General features: G+C 33.6%; 1 protein-coding gene across 4 annotated transcripts in view; it reads left to right on the top strand.

Annotated features, from left to right (window-relative positions):
- ANKHD1 (ankyrin repeat and KH domain containing 1) overlaps positions 1 to 18,480 on the top strand; it is a 104,077-nt gene that overhangs the window by 11,501 nt on the left and 74,096 nt on the right. For all 4 annotated transcript variants that reach the window (XM_019740240.2, XM_019740239.2, XM_074313638.1 and 1 more), the window contains exons 2-6: positions 9,967 to 10,120; positions 14,087 to 14,243; positions 15,411 to 15,558; positions 16,241 to 16,388; positions 17,824 to 18,057. In XM_019740240.2, coding sequence (XP_019595799.2) covers positions 9,967 to 10,120; positions 14,087 to 14,243; positions 15,411 to 15,558; positions 16,241 to 16,388; positions 17,824 to 18,057 — 841 coding nt within the window. The remainder of the gene's footprint in view (positions 1 to 9,966; positions 10,121 to 14,086; positions 14,244 to 15,410; positions 15,559 to 16,240; positions 16,389 to 17,823; positions 18,058 to 18,480) is intronic.

An 18,480-nucleotide genomic window follows, 5' to 3' on the forward strand; every position in this document is an offset into this window, starting at 1 on the left:
CCTTGCGGGAGTCGAGGAATTGAACTGGCAACCTTGTGGTTGAGAGCCCATGCTCCAACCAACTGAGCCATCTGGGAGGCAGCTCAGCTCAAGGTGCCGTGCTCAATCCTAGTTGCAGGGGGCGGAGCCCACCATCCCTTGCAGGACTCGATTTGTTGAACCGGCAACCTTGTGGTTGAGAGCCCACCAGCCCATGTGGGAATCGAACTGCTGCAGCCTTCGGAGTCAGGAGCTTGGAGCTCCAACCGCCTGAGCCACTGGGCCGGCCCCAACTTGATTCTTTTGACTGCGGATATCCAATTGTCCCAACACCGTTTGTTAAAAAGACTGTTTCTTTCTCCATTGAATTGTTATGGCATCCTTGTCAAAAGTCAATTAACTGCAAATGTGAGGACTTATTTCTGGAGGTGATGAACTTCTGTTCTATACTATTCATTTACATGTCTTCTTATGCTAGGTCCATACTTTCTTGATACTGTAACTTTTTATAGTAAATTTTGAAATTGGGAAGTCGTAAGTCTCCAACTTTGTTCCTTTTCAAGATTGTTTTGGCTATCTGGGTTGTTGGATATTTGGATATATTCTTGTTCTTTTGATCTGGTCTTCAGGAAAGATTTAATGGGGGTATATAATATGCTGCAGAATTTGTGGTCACACACGAAAGATCCTCTCCTTACCCCCAATAATAATATTCCAGCTCTTGAAATTTCTGCTCCTTTTGTATGTGCTGAAGGTGGATGAAAGGGAAATGTGATTTAAACCTGTGTTTGCCAGGCTACCAGATGAGTAAATTGTCAGAGTGTTAGTGTTTGTTCTTTTGTATGCATCCCCTCCCTGACAAAGCCTGGATATATGTTTGAGAGGAAATGAAAGTGAAGTGGGAGGAGATGGTTGGTTTGGGCAGTTGCGATCTGAGTGCATCTGGTATAGACTATAATCTGCAAGAAGAATATGGACAGAATTCCTTTTTTTAGAATAACAAACAAATGGATAAGTGGAATAACATATGAAACACAGCAAGTAAGAGTTTTTGCATCTGATATCCTCTAACAATTTCTTAAAGAGATGTGAATTCAATATTTAAGTAACATAGCAATTTGCTTGACACCCAAGCCAGTGTTATCATCTGTGATTAAATTGCAAAAACAAATCTTGTATGTCACTGCTCAAATGGTCCCAATTATGTTAAATTACTTGTTATTTTAATTCTATGAACAGTGAGCGTCTGTAGTATATTTTAGTACCTGTTTTACTTAGGACTTGATTGACAGGTTAACAAAGGAAAGTTTATTTTCTTTGAATTTGAAGAGACTAATATTTAAGGTTACGCTTAAATCAGGTACATGTATTTGACCTATAACCACCCCCCACCTTTGTAAATTGCATTCTCCTAAAGCTAGTCTCTTGTCATCAGAAACCTTGGAGCTCACATCTGCTGTTTCTTCTCACCATACACATCTAAGCAGGTATTAAGTCCTGTGCGTTCATTCTTAATATCTTGTTTATGTGTCCCTTTCACTGTATCCTCACTGCTTCTGCTATAAGTGATGTCTTTCACCTGCCCTTATTGCAGTAATGCTTGGCTCTATCTACCTCCAAGATTATACCTAATTCTTCCTCTATCGTGTTGTCAGAGTAAATTCTCTACTGCCAGTTCAGTCATATCACTCCTTTGGCAAAAACCCTTCCCATTCCTTAGATAAATCCAAATTCCTTTGTATGGGATACAAGGTTATTTAGGATTTGGCTTCTGTATATTTTCCCAACCCTATCCTTGCTGTACCCAACTTTATTTGCTTTTTATATTCCAGCCATGCCAAATTGCTAGAGTTCTCTGGACATGTCAGACTGTCTAGGCCTGTGGTATATTTGCTTCCACTGCTTTGGCTTCTGGAATCATACTAGTAACTACTGTGTGCTGAGTGCTTCTCACCCGCTGGGCTAAAGCTTACCTTTCTATTCTCAGATAAACTTTACAACTACCATCTGAAGAAAATTATATTATTCCCAATTTACAGATAAGGAAACTGAAGCTTAGAGACATTATATAACATACCTGAAATCATGCATCTAGTAATGATGGAGCCACGATTTGAATCCACGTATCTTGGACTGTGAAGCTGATGTTTATAACTACTATTCTGCACTGCTGCTATCACTGTTGTCCCTCTTCCCCGTCCTGTTGGATACCTTCTTGTTTCAGAGTTGTCATCTCTAACTGATTTCCTTCATTACTCCCCCATTGGAATTCACCATACCTTCCTCTGTGTTCCCATGTTGTCTGTATATAACTGTCTGTTATAGCATCTGTAATATTTTATTGCATTTATTTATCTGTCATAATGAGCAGGAATCATGTCTTATTTATTTTTGTGTTCCTGGAATGTACTAGAAAGTCTGGCACATAGTAGGTTTTCAGTAAATGTTGAATGAATGTATGTGTAGTGCTTAATATGCTCAGGTTACTTGTTAGCCTAAGACAAGTATAATTGAGTCCATATTATTTTTGTGGAGTAGAAAGCAAGAGTATAGGAAGACAAGGTCCTTAGGCAAACTGACCTTAATAATAGTAGTAGTGGTAATATTAATAGTAATGATAACTAATATTTGTTGAGCAATTACCATGTGTTAAACACTGTTGTGCAAGTTTAGATATATTGTCTTGCCTGATCATCAATAACTGTGATATAGTTATGATATCTTATTTTATAGCTGAGGAAAATGAGTCTAAGAGGTAAAAACACATTAGCTAAGATGACACAGAGCAGTGGGCTGGTTGGTATTATTCTAAGAGTCACTGCTCTTAGTCATTATGCTGTCCTCCCCTTGTTGGTATTAATTGGAGGTTTATGGATGTTTGAGCTCTTTTTAACTTATTTAAATTGAGTATTCCTTTGAGTGTTCAATGTTTATTTTCTATTTAGGATAATGAGCAGAAGCCAGGACTTCTTTTTAACCCCAACCTTACCCATTTATTATGATATATAGAGTAAAATTTCTTCCTTCAACAGTAAGATTTTCTTGACCTTAATTGCCAGATACTTCATTCCTGTGGCTTTTCTAATGAGCATATAAGCAGTCTTTAAAAAACACACACACACAAAAAAACCTATTGTGGAACAAATTTTGTTGTACGTAGTATGCTGGTTAGAAATCATGTTTGTGGAGCTGCCAGAAATTACTAAATGAAAACGTGATTTGTCTGTCAGTTTAAGAATTCTGGCAAAGAGGAGTTAGTAGGCTTGGTAATCTATTACATTTAATTTTAAAAAGTTTATTCCTGACATTACTATTACTGTTAAACTGCGACATTGCAATACTTGTAGATTCTTTGCTTACGTCATTGCTTAGGATTTATTCTAGTTATACTCCATTGTTTCGTTTAGTACAGTTAGTACTAAAGAAGAAGATTCATTTAGTACAGTTTGGTGTGGTAAAAGGGTCTGAAATACATGGAGTCCGAAATACATGGCTTCAGATCCCTGCATGGTTATATGATCTTGGGCAAGTCACCTTTTCTGAGTTTCAGTTACTTAAAATGAAGATCAGTTGACCTACTTCGTTGAGTAGGTAAGATGATTGAATATAATGACATATGGAATATGCTGATACAGATGAGGCATTTTGTTAATGGTGACTTATTTTTGTCAGTACTTAATGATAGTTATTATTTTAAAAAAGACTTTCCTTTCTCCCATCTTTAATTAGAGACTTCAAAAATAATAGATTTTATACTAAAACTGTAGTTTAGAAATGAAGTTTTTTGTAGTTGAGCAAAGTGGAGTTAACTTTCTCCAGTTTTAACTTAGAATTAGGCAAAGCATGATATAGTTCTCTTGTGCTATGTGAAGCTAAAGAAATCCCAAGGGAACATTTATGTTTTGTGAAAAGAGGATTGTGGGTCTGAAATTGGGAATATGGGTTTCCTTGTAGAAAGAAATTTGAGAAGTTTTTATGGTAAAGAATACACAGCCTTTTTATTCCAGTATTTCAGGATGTTGTTGCTGATTATATTGGATTGGGCCTTAGAGTATCAACAAAATCCACTACTAAATTTATAATTATTTGGTCCTGAATTGCAACTGTGTTACTTTGTGTTACTTTCTCCCTATGAGTGGTTCTTGGAGCATTTTTGTGGTGGATGCTGCTGTTGAAACTTTTGGAGTACTGTGGTTTTTTTTGCAAAAAGGAATTGCTATGTCCTTCAGTAATTATCTCTTGGAACGCTGACCCATCCTTTTTGCTGCTCCAAATAAAAATCAATAGTAAGCCATCTGCATTCTAAAATTGGTGTGAGCGATGATTCTGACATAAAGTAGAGGGCTCACTTTAGGTGGGAAGAGGTAACACATGTTGGTCCATCCAAATATAAGCTAAATAAGAGAGACGAGGAGAAATAGCAAGTACATTTTTTAAAATATGCGTTTTAGATGTTTAAAATGTTTTATTTAGCTTCTTATTTTTAATTATCAAATCTGAATTTCTTACGTGAGCTTCACTTTTTGAAGGTTTGTGAGGAGAGGTAGTGTAAAATATTTAGCCTTCTCTTGAACTTTGTCATATCTCCAGTTGGAATTTATGGGAGTGATGATTATTCTTAAAAGTTAGCAGAAACTAAATTTGTGGCTACTATTAGGTTGGTACAAAAGTAATTGCGGTTTCTGCAGTTTTTAACCTTTTAAACCGCAATTACTTTTGCACCAACCTAATGATATCTTAGTCCCTAACTCAGAATACAAATTAACATGTTAAATATAAAAATTTCATAATCCATTTGTCTGTTAAAAGTCATTCTATATAAAACAATGTATTTTCTACTTATATTTGAGAGCTTAGTGGTTTTCTTTATTGTGCTTGTTGCATGATATGACCATATGACTAGAGAATATATAAACCGAAATATGTGACATATGTTTTTAGACAGAATGTTCATTTTTACTAAGTTCTTTTCTCTAACTAGCAATTCCTATTTTCAGAAATATAGTATTTGAGAAGGTAACAAGTTGTTATTGACAAATATATAGGTGAGATTTTAATATTTTAATATTTTAAGATTTAAAACATATTAATATTATTGAAAGTTTTAATTATAGCACTGCGCAATACACTTGATAGATTTTTTTTTTCCAATGGAAGCAGGTTTTGGCCAAATCATAGCTGAATTGATAAATTATTTTTCTAACTATATTTTAACCAGGTGACTGACTTTTTTTTTAGGTGATGATAGCTGAGTCTATGGTTAATCTCCCTAGTAACTGTTGCCATCCAGTGGTTCATTTCTGAAATGTCAAATGGGACAAAATGCTTGTTTTCCTTTTCTTCCACTCCTTTATTTAAATTCTAGTTGAGGCTAAAACCACACTCATTTTTTTTTTAAAAGAAGAGAGGTTAAAAAAAAAAAGACTTTTGAGAAGTAAGACAAAAAGTTTTTGCCTTTAGCGTTTTAGAAGAGATTACCTACAAGAAAAAAATAGGCAGTTTTTATGGGCTAGATTCCCTCATCCTTTTCCTCCACCTTTTATTGTTGTGCCTAATTAGAGGTAGAAAAAATCTGCAGTGTTTAATACTTGAAATAAGCTTTCTTGCCGTTGGCAAAAACAGTATCACTCTAGATGGCTGCTTTATATTTGCTGCTGAATGAAACTGCTGGATAGAGATGAGCTATGTAACTAGATCATTAGGCAATAAGGAAATTTCTGTGATCCTTCAGCTGTATGTAAGAAGCATTTGCATGATGAAGGCAAATTTCCTTCGATTTATCATTAGTTTGGATTTACACAGTATATAGACTTTTTTGGTACTGTATCACTACGCCTTTATTAAGTGTACAGAATTGGTCTTATTTAGTATTTTCATGTGGCTATAAATGGTTTCCCTTTTGGCTGGCCAGATATATTTTGAAGTAATGCTATTGCAATCTGAATTACAAGAGTGTGTGTTTCAGTGGGTTTATCAGATATTTATGAACTGCCAAAAGCAATACCCCAATATTTCTAAAGTAATAGGCATAACTGGATATTTTGTCCTTTTGTTCATCCCACATTAAAATTTTAGAAAGGATAAGACGGAGGAACTATTATTTGTGTGCAAATTGAGTGCTTTTTGGCATATCTAATTGACAAATATTCAAATCATTTATGTGTTTAGTTATGTATAGCTACAACTTATTCTGGAACTTAAGATTTTTCCCGCAAGTGTTGTGGATATTTAAAATTTTTTGATCTTGTGGGTCAGAACCTTAATATAAAATGGCTGAAACTACATTTGAAAGTTTAAGTGATCATCACAAGAAAAAAAATTGTAACTATGTGAGTGATAGATGTTAATAAACTTACTGTGGTAATCATTTTGTAAAATATACATATATGAAATCATTAAGTTATACACCTTAAACTTATACAATGTTATATGTCAATTATATCTCAAATAAAACTGGAAAAAATAAATAAAATGAAAAAAATTTCAAATGAATGCTGATAAAAGTACATCCTGATAGATTCTCAGTGAGTATTATTCTTCCAATTTGAAAAGGCATAGAAGGTAGACACTGGTGAGGGACAAGATAAAAGAGTTGTAATTACACAGAATTCTAAAAATTACATTTATACAGTGTTTTATTATTTTCAAAATGCTTTTACCTTATCATCATTTCAATAGCACTGTAAGGTAGGTGAGGCAGATACTATTTTTGTTTATTGAGGAAGAAATGGAATGTCAGAAAGGTTGAGTGATATGCCTGAAGTCTCACATAGTGCCTGATGAACTAGCACTTGAACCTAATTCTCTGCATCTCTGGTGCTGTATTCTTTCCATTATGCCTTGTTGCCTAATTGAGACTTGAATTTATATGCACTCTAAGACGTTAGAGAATTAAAGTCAGTGAATTGTAATTTTCAAAGAGAGGTTATAAGCCCTTTGAAGGCAAGGGGCACATATTTATTTTATGTTTTTCTTCTGACCTTGATTTTTCCCAAGCGCTTAGGAATATGCGGTCTTATGTATGCTAAATTAATGTCACTGACACCCAGTGACATTGCTACTGGTTCTCTGTCCTCCTACTTTTGGTGACAAGGTAGGGAATGAGCAGTCTATCTATCATCTTTTACATGGTCTTGCTCAAATCTATCCCCAGATGTTCTTTCTAGTCTAAAGGCATAGTTGTACTTTTTTTAAAAATTGAGATATAATTCACATACCATAAAATATATCATTTTAAAATGTACGAGTCAGTCGTTTTTAGTACATTCACAAGGTTATGCAGCATTTGCCATTATCTAATTCCAGACATTTTCATCATTCCAGAGAGAAACTTCAGACCTGTTAGCAGTCACTCCCATTCCTCCCTCCCTGACTCTTCAGGCAACCACTAATCTCCTTTCTGTCTCTTATGAATTTGCCTATATTGGACCTTTCATATAAATGGAATCATATAATATGTGGCTTTTTATGTCTGGCATGTGTCGTTACTTACTCCTTTTTATGGCTGAATAATATTCCATTCCATGGATCTGCCACATTTTGTTTATCCATTTACCAGTTGATGGACATTTAGATTGTACCCACTTTTTGTCTAGTATGCAGAATGTAGCTATGAATTTCTGGGTACAAGTTTTTGCATGAACATGTTGTGTTTTCTTTCAGTCCTGTTAGGTATATACATAGAAGTGGAATTGCTGGGTCATATGGTAATTCTGTGTTTAATTTTTGAAGCAGTGTCAAACTGTTTCCCACAGTGGCTACATCATTTGTATTCCCACTAGCAATTTATGAAGGGCTTTATGTTTTTAAGAGTGGCCCGTTTACCATTTTCCAAATGTATCCTCAAGCCTGTTTTTTTATTTCATTCCCTTCTACCTCTACTCCCGTGTCTGACCGACCACCTGTTAAAATTCTGTGCATCCTTAGAAGCCTATTTCAAATGCCACTACTTGTGTAAAATCTTCTTAGACTTGTGGACCTGGAAGTGACTTCTCTCTACTGCATGTAGTTCTACCATTTATGTCTCTTTAGGCCTTTTGTAATAGTTTGACTTATTTCTTGTACCACATTTTTGTGTGCTTATGGTGCTTTGTATAAAACAGGACTTTAGTAAATATTAGAGAAACAAATGGGAGATAATTGGAAATCCTTAACTTGGAATTGTTACATGATACATATAGTCTGCAGTTGTCTCTATAGTATGTGTAATATCATATCAGACAAATACTTTTTATAAAATAAAAATGTTAACATCTAAATACCATCTTTAATAAAAAATTCCAGAATTTGGAATGATGGTTTTATCTATCCTCACAACTGGCAGGTATGTGTATCTGCAAGTATCTATTAATTTCCTGGGCTTGTAACAAGCTCTGTTGTATAAGCAGTTACCTTTCAATCTCATTTACCTATTGGCGTGGATCTAGAATGCCATCTTTGTAATTCCATACTAAAGAAGCTGTGTAGCTTAGTACACAATACTGAGTACATAATACATGGCTCAATGGTATTAGATCTGAAGTTAAAGATTTATTTTGTAAAATTATAGTTTGTCACAAGATAATAAATTACATCCAAATCATTTTAACTTTACTGTTGTTATTAGGATATCTTTATTTGGTGTCAGTTGTGAAAACTGATGACCCAGCTAGCCAAATATGCCAAATAATGTAGTCCAAATACTGTGTGGTCCTTTGTTTATAAATTTGTGAGGTAGTATTGCTGAGTGGTTTAAGAACACAGAATCTAGCTTTTGGGCCTGGGTTTGAAATCTAGCTTTGCCATTTATTAGCTGTGTGACCTTGAAGAATTACTTAACCTTTCTATTCCTGTTTTTCTATATGTCTACAAATATGTTAACTTCCCTGGTTATACACACGAGTATTTACATATTATAGACATACATAGGTATATTAATATGTACTCATGACTATATACGTGAATATCCATGTTCATGTTTACTTACATGTGCAAACTTACTTTTAGCAAAATAAAGACCATACTGTTTTGAATCCTGTGGTTTTCACTTAATTTTATGAATGCCTTCTCATGCCATTAAATAGGCATCAAAAACACTGTGTTTGGTGACGGTATAGTCCATCTTGTGAATGTACAAAATATATTTACCAAATTCCCTATTGTAATTTTTTCCTCTTATTTTTTTGAATTTTAATTAATGCTGCAGTGAACATCCCTGCATATTTTTGTCTGCCTTTCAGATAATTTTTTTAAGGTTGGATTCCATAAAATGAAATTGCTGGGTCAAAGGGCATGAGCTTTTTAAAGCATTTTGATACACATTTCTAAATTGCCAGAAAGGTTGTGCATATTTTATTTAAGAAAATTTATTTAGAATTAACTTGATTTGAAATTAGAGGGTTACAATTATTTCATAAGTTGATTTTGTTTATACCATATGTATTGAATATGTACTGAACACAAGTATGTATTGAATACTTACTCTTTACAAGGTATTCTTAGGCCCAGAGGTTAGAGCAGTGAACAAAGCAGGTAAGGGTCCTAATCTCATGGGGCTTTCTTGTCTATAGGACTCCAGATATTTGGCAGTGGATTAAATTTGTTTTAAGAGTCAGAATTGAATAAATTAATTAGAATAGAGGAAAAGCTGTGCCTTAATAACCTACCTGTGGTATCCAGAATTTTTACTGTCTAGTCCTGTATACATCTTCTTGTTCATATACTGGTTTCATTGTAAAAATCCTGCTTTTCAGGCTCTGTGTTAGGTACAGAAGATACAGTTCTCTCTAGGAAATTTGAACCTGGTGTGTCTGGGTTATACCTGTAGTCAGGTCTGAAGATAAGCAGATAGTTGGGAGGCTCCCTCAAAGTCCCTTCCCATAGCCCCATTACTTCTATAGTAATTTATCTGGTTATACTTAAATTCCAAATCAGAAGTCATATTATCTTAAATATTCTCACAATATTGCGATCAGTTTCATGGATATTGCGTCTTTAATTCATAAACAGGTTGAATCATTTATTTTGGACCAAGAAGACCTGGATAACCCAGTGCTTAAAACAACGTCAGAGATATTCTTATCAAGCACTGCGGAAGGAGCAGACTTACGCACTGTTGATCCAGAGACACAGGCACGACTAGAAGCATTGCTAGAAGCAGCAGGTACTTTATTTATTTATGTATTTTCTCTTTTTCATCTCTTTGAAAGTCTAGACTGCCATACAGAGTTATACAAGATTACCCCCAAATATATAACATTATACAAAATTTGAAACCTCTGTAAAATTACCTTTTTTTCCCTAAAGAAAATGTTCACATTTTATATTTTAAAAATTCTTGGTTGAAAGTTTTCAATGAGTGATTTCTAGGCTCAATATTAGCATTTATGAGGTATTAGATAAAAACTAGTTATCAAGGAAATTATCTATTACCAAGTACATTATAAAATAAAAATGTAAGAGAGAAACTGAGTTCATCAAATTATGAATCTTTTAACTGACTTAGGGAACTTGTCATGTGATTAGTTACTTATTCACTTTAGTCTATGTGTATCTTAATTATAGATTGCTATTTTTTACTTAGAAGACTTTAAATAAAAATCAAAGAGTAAATAGGACCAGTTCTAGTGCAAGATACCAAACTATGTCAACTTCTTGTTCTGAAGTAGCAGGGAAGAAAAATCTGTATTAAGCATGCTTTCTCAAAATAATATATACTTATCACTATTTTATATTGTATAACCTGCTCATTATTTGCTATTCAAAGTTTCCATTACACTGTAATGAAAACCTTTTAGCTCCTAAAATTGTTTTAAGAAGGAAGTTAACCTTTTCTGATCTTTGTATATTGCTTTTGAGATATGTTCACTTTCTATGACACTCCCTTATTTAATATAAATATACTATGTGTACATTACACACATATAAAAATTTAATCTAGAATTTATAGCTCTTTTTTTCCCCCCCTCCTTCCCCTGCCCCCTTTTCTCCCACCCAACTCCGGTTCAAGCTGTTGTTTCTCAGTCTAGTTGTGTAGGACACAGCTCCCTGGCCCATGCTGGTATTAGGAGCCTTGCGCTCCCCAGGCTGAGGCAGTGGGTCGCCAGTTGTTGGTTGGCCGCTCACAGGAGTATAGCTTATTTTTAAAAATAGTGCCTAGAAACTTGTTAGGGGGTCATATATATACACCTTATGCCATATTAAAGCTATTAAAATGCTTTCCGTATTTTAATACAAAATAAAAAGTTTTAATAAGTATAGAAAATTTCATTCAGTTTCTGAGTACAGTTGATCCTAGAACAATGTGGTGGCAGGTGGGGTGGTGTGGGGGTTAGAGGTGCCAGCCACCCATGCAGTCAAAATTCCACATAGAACTTTTGACTCCCCCATAACATATTTGTCCCTTGGTATCCATGGGGTTTGGTTCCAGAACTCCCTGTGGATACCAAAATCCACAGATGCTCAAGTCCCTTATATGTAGTCCCTTATATAAATGCATACAGTTGGCCTTCCACATCCATGGATGTGAAACCCAAGGATATGTAGGGCGGACTGTATATTTATTGAAAAACATCTGTGTATAAGTGGGCCTTCGCAGTTCAAACCTGTGTTGGTCAAGGGTCAACTTTACTTTAATAAGCATAATATTAAAGATAGGTATTCAGAAAAATCACAGCAGCCTTTCAGCACATTTCATATTGAAGGGGAAAAAACAATGTTACATTTGACCAAATAATGACTAGGAGAAAAGTAAGAGCTAAAAGAAATTGTGTATTTTTATATTATTCTTGGAGAAACATAGATAGTATGTTAGGAATGTGTTTGTTTGATATCATCTTGTAATTTAACTTTGTCCTGTTATGAAAAAGCATAGGTACGATTTGTAGTAGATTAACTTTTAGTCCATCTCAGGTGTCTTTTTGGAACTAATACAAACTTAAAATTGTAATGAGTAAAATATTTAAGTATCCACAGAAAACTGTTTAATTTAGGGCAGGACTAGTAATTTAAAAAAAAAAAGGGTTTGAAGATCACATTAGTAATTGCATTGGGTGGCCCTCCCTTTTAGTCTGATTTCTTGTGAGTCTCCAGTTGTGATTTAGGTATATATTGTATAAGATTTCTGAAATGAGAGTGCCATGGCCACCTTCTAATTTTCTTTTCTGTGCTTTGGAACCACACATTTTTCTTAGAGCAGAGAGAAATGTGGAGAAAAGGCATTTCTCTTCTCCAAATCTCCTCTGGATGGATTTCCTTTCCTTCCCCAGACCGAGTCTTTTTAGTGGTGATAGTTCATCTATCTTTATTCTCTGGTTTAGGCTGACAGTTTACTCATGTTGTGAGTACTACTCCAAACCCTCATTAAGGGTTTTAAACCTTTTTTTTTTTTCCTGGGCACCCCATGTACTCAGTACTGGCTCTTTTCTGGTGCATTAAGCATTTTTATTTCCTCCTTTTTCTCTTTTGGTTCATGGAGAGTCTGTTATAAACAAGAAGATAATACCTGCTTTTTTTTCACACCTATATTGTTAGAGAGAAAACCTTGAAAATCATGACTTTGTTCTCTAGGTGTTAGAAACTCTTGAATTTTAATTTTTTTGTGTATTTCAACAATTTAAACTCCAGACATTGTTGGATATAATATTGTGTCCAAAGAAATTGTCAAGTGTATTTTCAAATAATATGCTCCTTTCTAAGCCCTGTGCAAGTTAGTTGTTTAATAAATACTTTCTTTTTGTGCTTTAGTACTTTCATTTGCTTTGTGGACATTGTGTTGAGCCTATAACATTTAAGAGGAATTTTTAGATATATGTTTGTGTTTTTAATTATGAGAATGTGTTAGACATTAGTAGGCTTTCTAAGGAAGATAGAATTTTGACACTATTTTAACTGAAAAAATGAAATTGAAGATTTGTTTTTTTCTTTAAGATTCTTTGAGATTCATAGAGAAAATTAAGAATTAAGGCCATTGCAGGAAGAATTTTTTAAAATTATTTTTTAAATTGTAAATGTAATACATATTATAAAATAGCTAAAGCAATATGAAATATATTAAATAGATTATAAAGCCTTCCCATTGTCAAGGTTTATCTATACATCTAGGCTTTTCCCCTCGTGGTTGTATAAATACATATATATGTCTGAATATACATAATTTTTTAAAAATGAAGTAGGAGCATATTCAAAATATATTATAATTTTCTTTTCTTCACTTAATTTATTGTGGGTATCTTTCCATGACATGATATGTTGATCTTTCTCCTTTTAAAGGGTAAGATAAATATTCTGTTGCTTGAATGCACCATAATTTATTTTATTGATTCCTTATTGAGGGATATTTAGATTTATTTCCAATTTTTCCATATCACAAATTATGCTGTTTATATATATCTATGACTTCTCTTACTTATGCAAATATCTTTATAGGAAGAATTCGGCAGTTAGAGGCACTGATGTCAAAATTTTTCTGTTACAGTAGTCACTGATTCCTCACTCAATCTAGAGAAAAAGACTTATTGGCAACTTACACATCTGATAGTCCTACCAGACTGTGAGTTCTGTAAGGACAGGATCTACTCATATATGTTATTCCTTTTTGTCTCCCTTGTGTCTGGTATATCATACACACATAATAAATATTAATTATAAGAAGGAGTTTATTTTAATTTACGATGTGGCCCTAGAAGATGATTCTAGGTGGCTCTTTGACCAAAGGAAGAAACTACTGTATTGTTGTTGTAATATCACAGAATATCCCTTTCATTACTACTGAAAATAGTATAGACAGGTATGGTTCTATACTAAAGGTCTTATGGTATGACTGTATACTTTGAGAGGAATCTCATTTATTTGCTGCTATAAGCATCATATTAAATTACATGGAATTAGGTGGGGAAAAATTAATATTATGTGCATTGTAAAGATGGAAAATCTAAAACATAGGTGGTTATGAAATGGCCTTTTGACATTAGTGGCAAAATTGAGATTATCAGCCTAATATTCTGTCAGCCTTATCTATGGAGACTGTACCATTTTTGCCCTAGGTAATAGTGTTTAGAAATGTAATTACAATTTGTACTTTTATGCTTTTCTTCTCCTGCACTTCCGGATTGATTGACGCACACTGAAGGAATTGGCAAATTGTCAACTGCCGATGGTAAAGCTTTTGCAGATCCTGAGGTACTCCGGAGACTGACCTCCTCAGTAAGTTGTGCACTGGATGAAGCTGCTGCTGCACTGACACGGATGAAAGCGGAAAACGGCCACAATGCAGGACAAATAGACACGTATGTATTTAATGACCTCTGTTGGGTATTAGACATGTTTTTGAGTGGATTTTGGGGAAGTACCAAATTTTCATTAAATACGTGTTTTGGAGGGGCTTATAAACTTAAGCCAAATGGATATGAGGATGGAGAGTGTATTTTAAGTTGATATATAAATGTATATGTATTTGATGGATATAACAATGAATATTATATTTTATTCTTATATTCGACTCATATTCATTGAGCATTCTTGTGGAAGGTACTATACTAGAGTGTGAGAAATCCAAACTGAGTAAGACCTGGTTTCCATTTCTTTTTTTTTCTTTTTTTTAAATTTTATTTTATTAAATTTATTGGGGTGACAATTGTTAGTAAAATTACATAGATTTCAGGTGTACAATTCTGTATTACATCATCTATGAATCCCATTGTGTGTTCATCACCCAGAGTCAGTTCTCCTTCCATCACCATATATTCGATCCCCCTTACCCTCATCTCCCACCCCCCCTGGTTTCCATTTCTAAGGAAGTTACTTATTCTAACAGTTATAATAGTAAACTCTAACCTGGGTAATAATAAATGAAATGGGTTTGCTAATGAAATAACCTAGATGCTTGCTACTCAAATATGGTCCGTGGACTAGCAGCATCAGCATCACCTCAAAGCTTGTTAGAATTTCAGACCTCACCCTGGATCTACTGAATTAGAATCTGCATTTTAATAAGAAACATGGGTGATTTGTATGCACATTAAAGTTTGAGATTCACCGATTTTGTTAATCATTCTGAAGTAAAACTTTATTTAGATTTTACTTTCTACTGTTACATATAAAATTTTAAGCCATAGGATTATGTCCCACGTCTTTGGGAATCATCACAGTAGTAGAATTTAAAAACTTGTGCATCTAATGCTTTAAAAAACTTTGTTTCAAACTTAATATGCCAATGTGTTAGGACATTTAGAAAGATAAAAATGACAGCTATTTCAGTGAATACTTATTACTTGCTTCATTGACATACATGAATAAGTATTGCAGAAAAGATGGTCAGCAAGCAAGATGTTCATATAATTTTTTCTTACTATATCAACATTTTTCTGTGTATGACTATTTATATTTAATGTAATTTATTACCATAGGACCTGAGTCTTTCTGTGTTGGTTAATTGTTGATGATTTTGTTTTCAGTCGCAGTCTGGCAGAAGCTTGTTCAGATGGAGACGTAAATGCGGTTCGTAAATTGCTAGATGAAGGCAGAAGTGTAAATGAACATACAGAAGAAGGAGAAAGCCTGCTGTGTTTGGCTTGTTCAGCAGGGTATTATGAATTAGCACAAGTAAGCAGAAATAATCTTAGTGATTAAAATTGTGGAAGGGTTTTTGACATTTAATTTTTATCATTAATAAATGAAATTGTAATTAGAGGCCATGGTCTTTCCTTTTTGACAGTAGGTAAAATAGAAACTGATAACGTAATTAGTTTCCTGTACATGCAACTAAGCATGGTCCATTTTTTTGCCACTTAGTCAAAACTAATGAATAAGAAACACATAAAACTAATAGTAATATTTTAAACTTGTCTTTGGAAATAATATGCAATTATAATAGAAAGTAGTGATTTATTTTCATTTCACCAGATTACTACCCCAGTTGTTTTAATTTTTTTCTTTCTGTTAGAGCAATATTGGGAGATAGCCATGTGTTTACCAGTTAATTTCTGTCTTGTGAGTATAGTCCTACTATTCTCTTACTAGATAATCTCAAGCATAACCCAAATTATTTAACAAGAGCAGTTACATTTTATAATGGGATGGCTAATATGATTATGTACTTAAAGATCAAATTGTAAAATGTAGCATCTAACCTGGTGTTTTGAGCAGTGAACATTGACAGATTTTCCCAAGGTGGTTAGTTTTCAATTTTCCTCACCCCCACTCTAAAAGAGTCCCCGATTCAATGTATTGTCTAGAAATACCATTAACAGTCAGGTTGATCCTCTGTGTGTATGTGTGTTTCCAGGTGTTGCTGGCCATGCGCGCTGACGTGGAGGACAGAGGGACTAAAGGAGACATAACCCCCCTAATGGCAGCTTCCAGCGGAGGTTATTTAGATATTGTGAAATTGTTACTTCTTCATGAGGCAAATGTCAATTCCCAGTCTGCAACAGGTATGTAGACAGTAATGTGCAGATTTGAGGAAAATAAATTGATAATAGTTATAACCCGAGAAATAAAAATTTGATTCCTAGGGAAAACTAGTTGTAAACCTACAGAAAAAATCTTAGCCCTCGTTTAGAATCACTGAGTCAAATACAGATAATTGGATATCTTCAAAAGTCTTTCAAACATACTTAAATTCTATTTGGTCAAGATTGACAATTTTTCTGTGGGGGACAAATTTGTTTTTTCTGCCACAATGATATGGAATGTATAAAGAGGCAAAATCATGAACTATATCTCTTTTTCTTTATCTTATTTAAATGCAACTCCCTTGACTTTAGATTATAGATTAACCTGAGAGTATTTACCCTATAGGGATTTTCATGTCAAGTGTAATGAGTGCATTTACTAGTAAGGTATTCTTGTGACAGCATGAAAACTATTCTATTAAGGACTACTCTTTTATTTACTTATGTTTCCCAGACTTGTAGAGAGGCATAGCCTTGGTCGTATGTCTTGAGTTATAGATATATTTTTAGTAATGAGAGTCCTTGGATTTAGTGAGGCAACCAAATGGTTTTTTAAAAATTTAAATAATGAAAGCATATCAGTGTTCCATGCCATTAAGTAAATGTCAAATGTACCCTAATTTTAAAATGAGCAAGACTTTCAAGAAAGGATTCTAGGTCATTTTGCTGACCACTTTGTCTTAGCATAATGTCTGAGATGGTTAAACAGTTGAGTTCTGAACAAATTGGATTCTGAAATGATAGTTTTGTTCCTGAACATTTAAAACAAACTTCTTTAGTCTTATTTTGTTGGATGGTTAAAACATCTCTCCACTCCCTTTAATAAATAAAAATTCTAAAACCAAATCAGGAAAGAAATAAGTGGCAAACCAAGGGATAATAACCTTTTAAAGAAATTTTTCTTTTGATGGAATAACTCCTTCATATGCTGAGTGGGTTTTATATCTGTCTCACTGGATGGAAGATATGTTTCTGAAGGAAAATGTATACCTAAAACACTGAATTGTCTTGAATAAATCCGTAAAGATAAAGGAGAGGTAAAAGAAAATGAATGTAATAGAAAAAAAGTTAAATGTTTCTAAATTGTACAGTGTTGGAAGAAAAAGGAATAATTTTGAATGATACATGAGAATATTTTAGATAAAAAGTTTTGAAAGTGATTTTTCAAGATGACACTTAATCTTATTGACAAGCTAAGGAAATAGGAAGAGGTAAATTGGCCTATTTATGTATAATAAACCTTTTAATTATAAGAAAATTAAGATGATGCTTCTAACGAATACAACAAAAAATCTTGAGATGTTCATAGTCTATGGGTTTACATAAGGGAATGGAAGAGGTAGAACTAGAGCAGTAGTATAATCATAATTGTATCCATTCTATCATAATTTGTATTTCTTTTATTCTTTGTTAGGAAACACTGCATTAACTTATGCCTGTGCTGGAGGATTTGTTGACATTGTGAAAGTGCTACTTAATGAAGGCGCCAATATAGAAGATCATAATGAAAATGGACATACCCCCTTAATGGAAGCAGCTAGTGCAGGTCATGTGGAAGTTGCAAGAGTTCTTCTAGATCATGGGGCAGGCATCAACACTCATTCTAATGAATTCAAAGAAAGTGCTCTTACACTTGCATGCTACAAAGGTACTCTATAGTCTGAATATTTAGGGGTTTTTTCATTATAACATTGAATATTTGAATGAATTTTATGTTGCTTATGTTTTCCTTGTGCTATAAAATTATCTAGTTTATAAGAGATTATATAGAGCGCCCGTTTTAGCCTGCATTTCCTAAAGTATAATTTCACAGTGTATGTTTCTTTGTTATTTTAATTCAAATTTATTCAATTAGCTATGAAGTCAACCAAAACCCTTAGCACAGATTTAGAGTTTCCATTCTTTAATGACTTTTGTTTTATATGATTTTTCCAGCCTTTATTTCCAAAATAATACACACTCAAATAATATAATAATAATACTTGATACAAAAAAACCTAAAAACCACAGAATAGCATAAAGAAAAATTTTATAATGACATGTAATACTGTCATCTAAAGATGTAAGAAGC

This window comes from Rhinolophus sinicus, chromosome 5, assembly GCF_057876585.1.
Source record: "Rhinolophus sinicus isolate RSI-liver-muscle chromosome 5, RSI-T2T, whole genome shotgun sequence".
Lineage (NCBI taxonomy): Eukaryota > Metazoa > Chordata > Mammalia > Chiroptera > Rhinolophidae > Rhinolophus > Rhinolophus sinicus.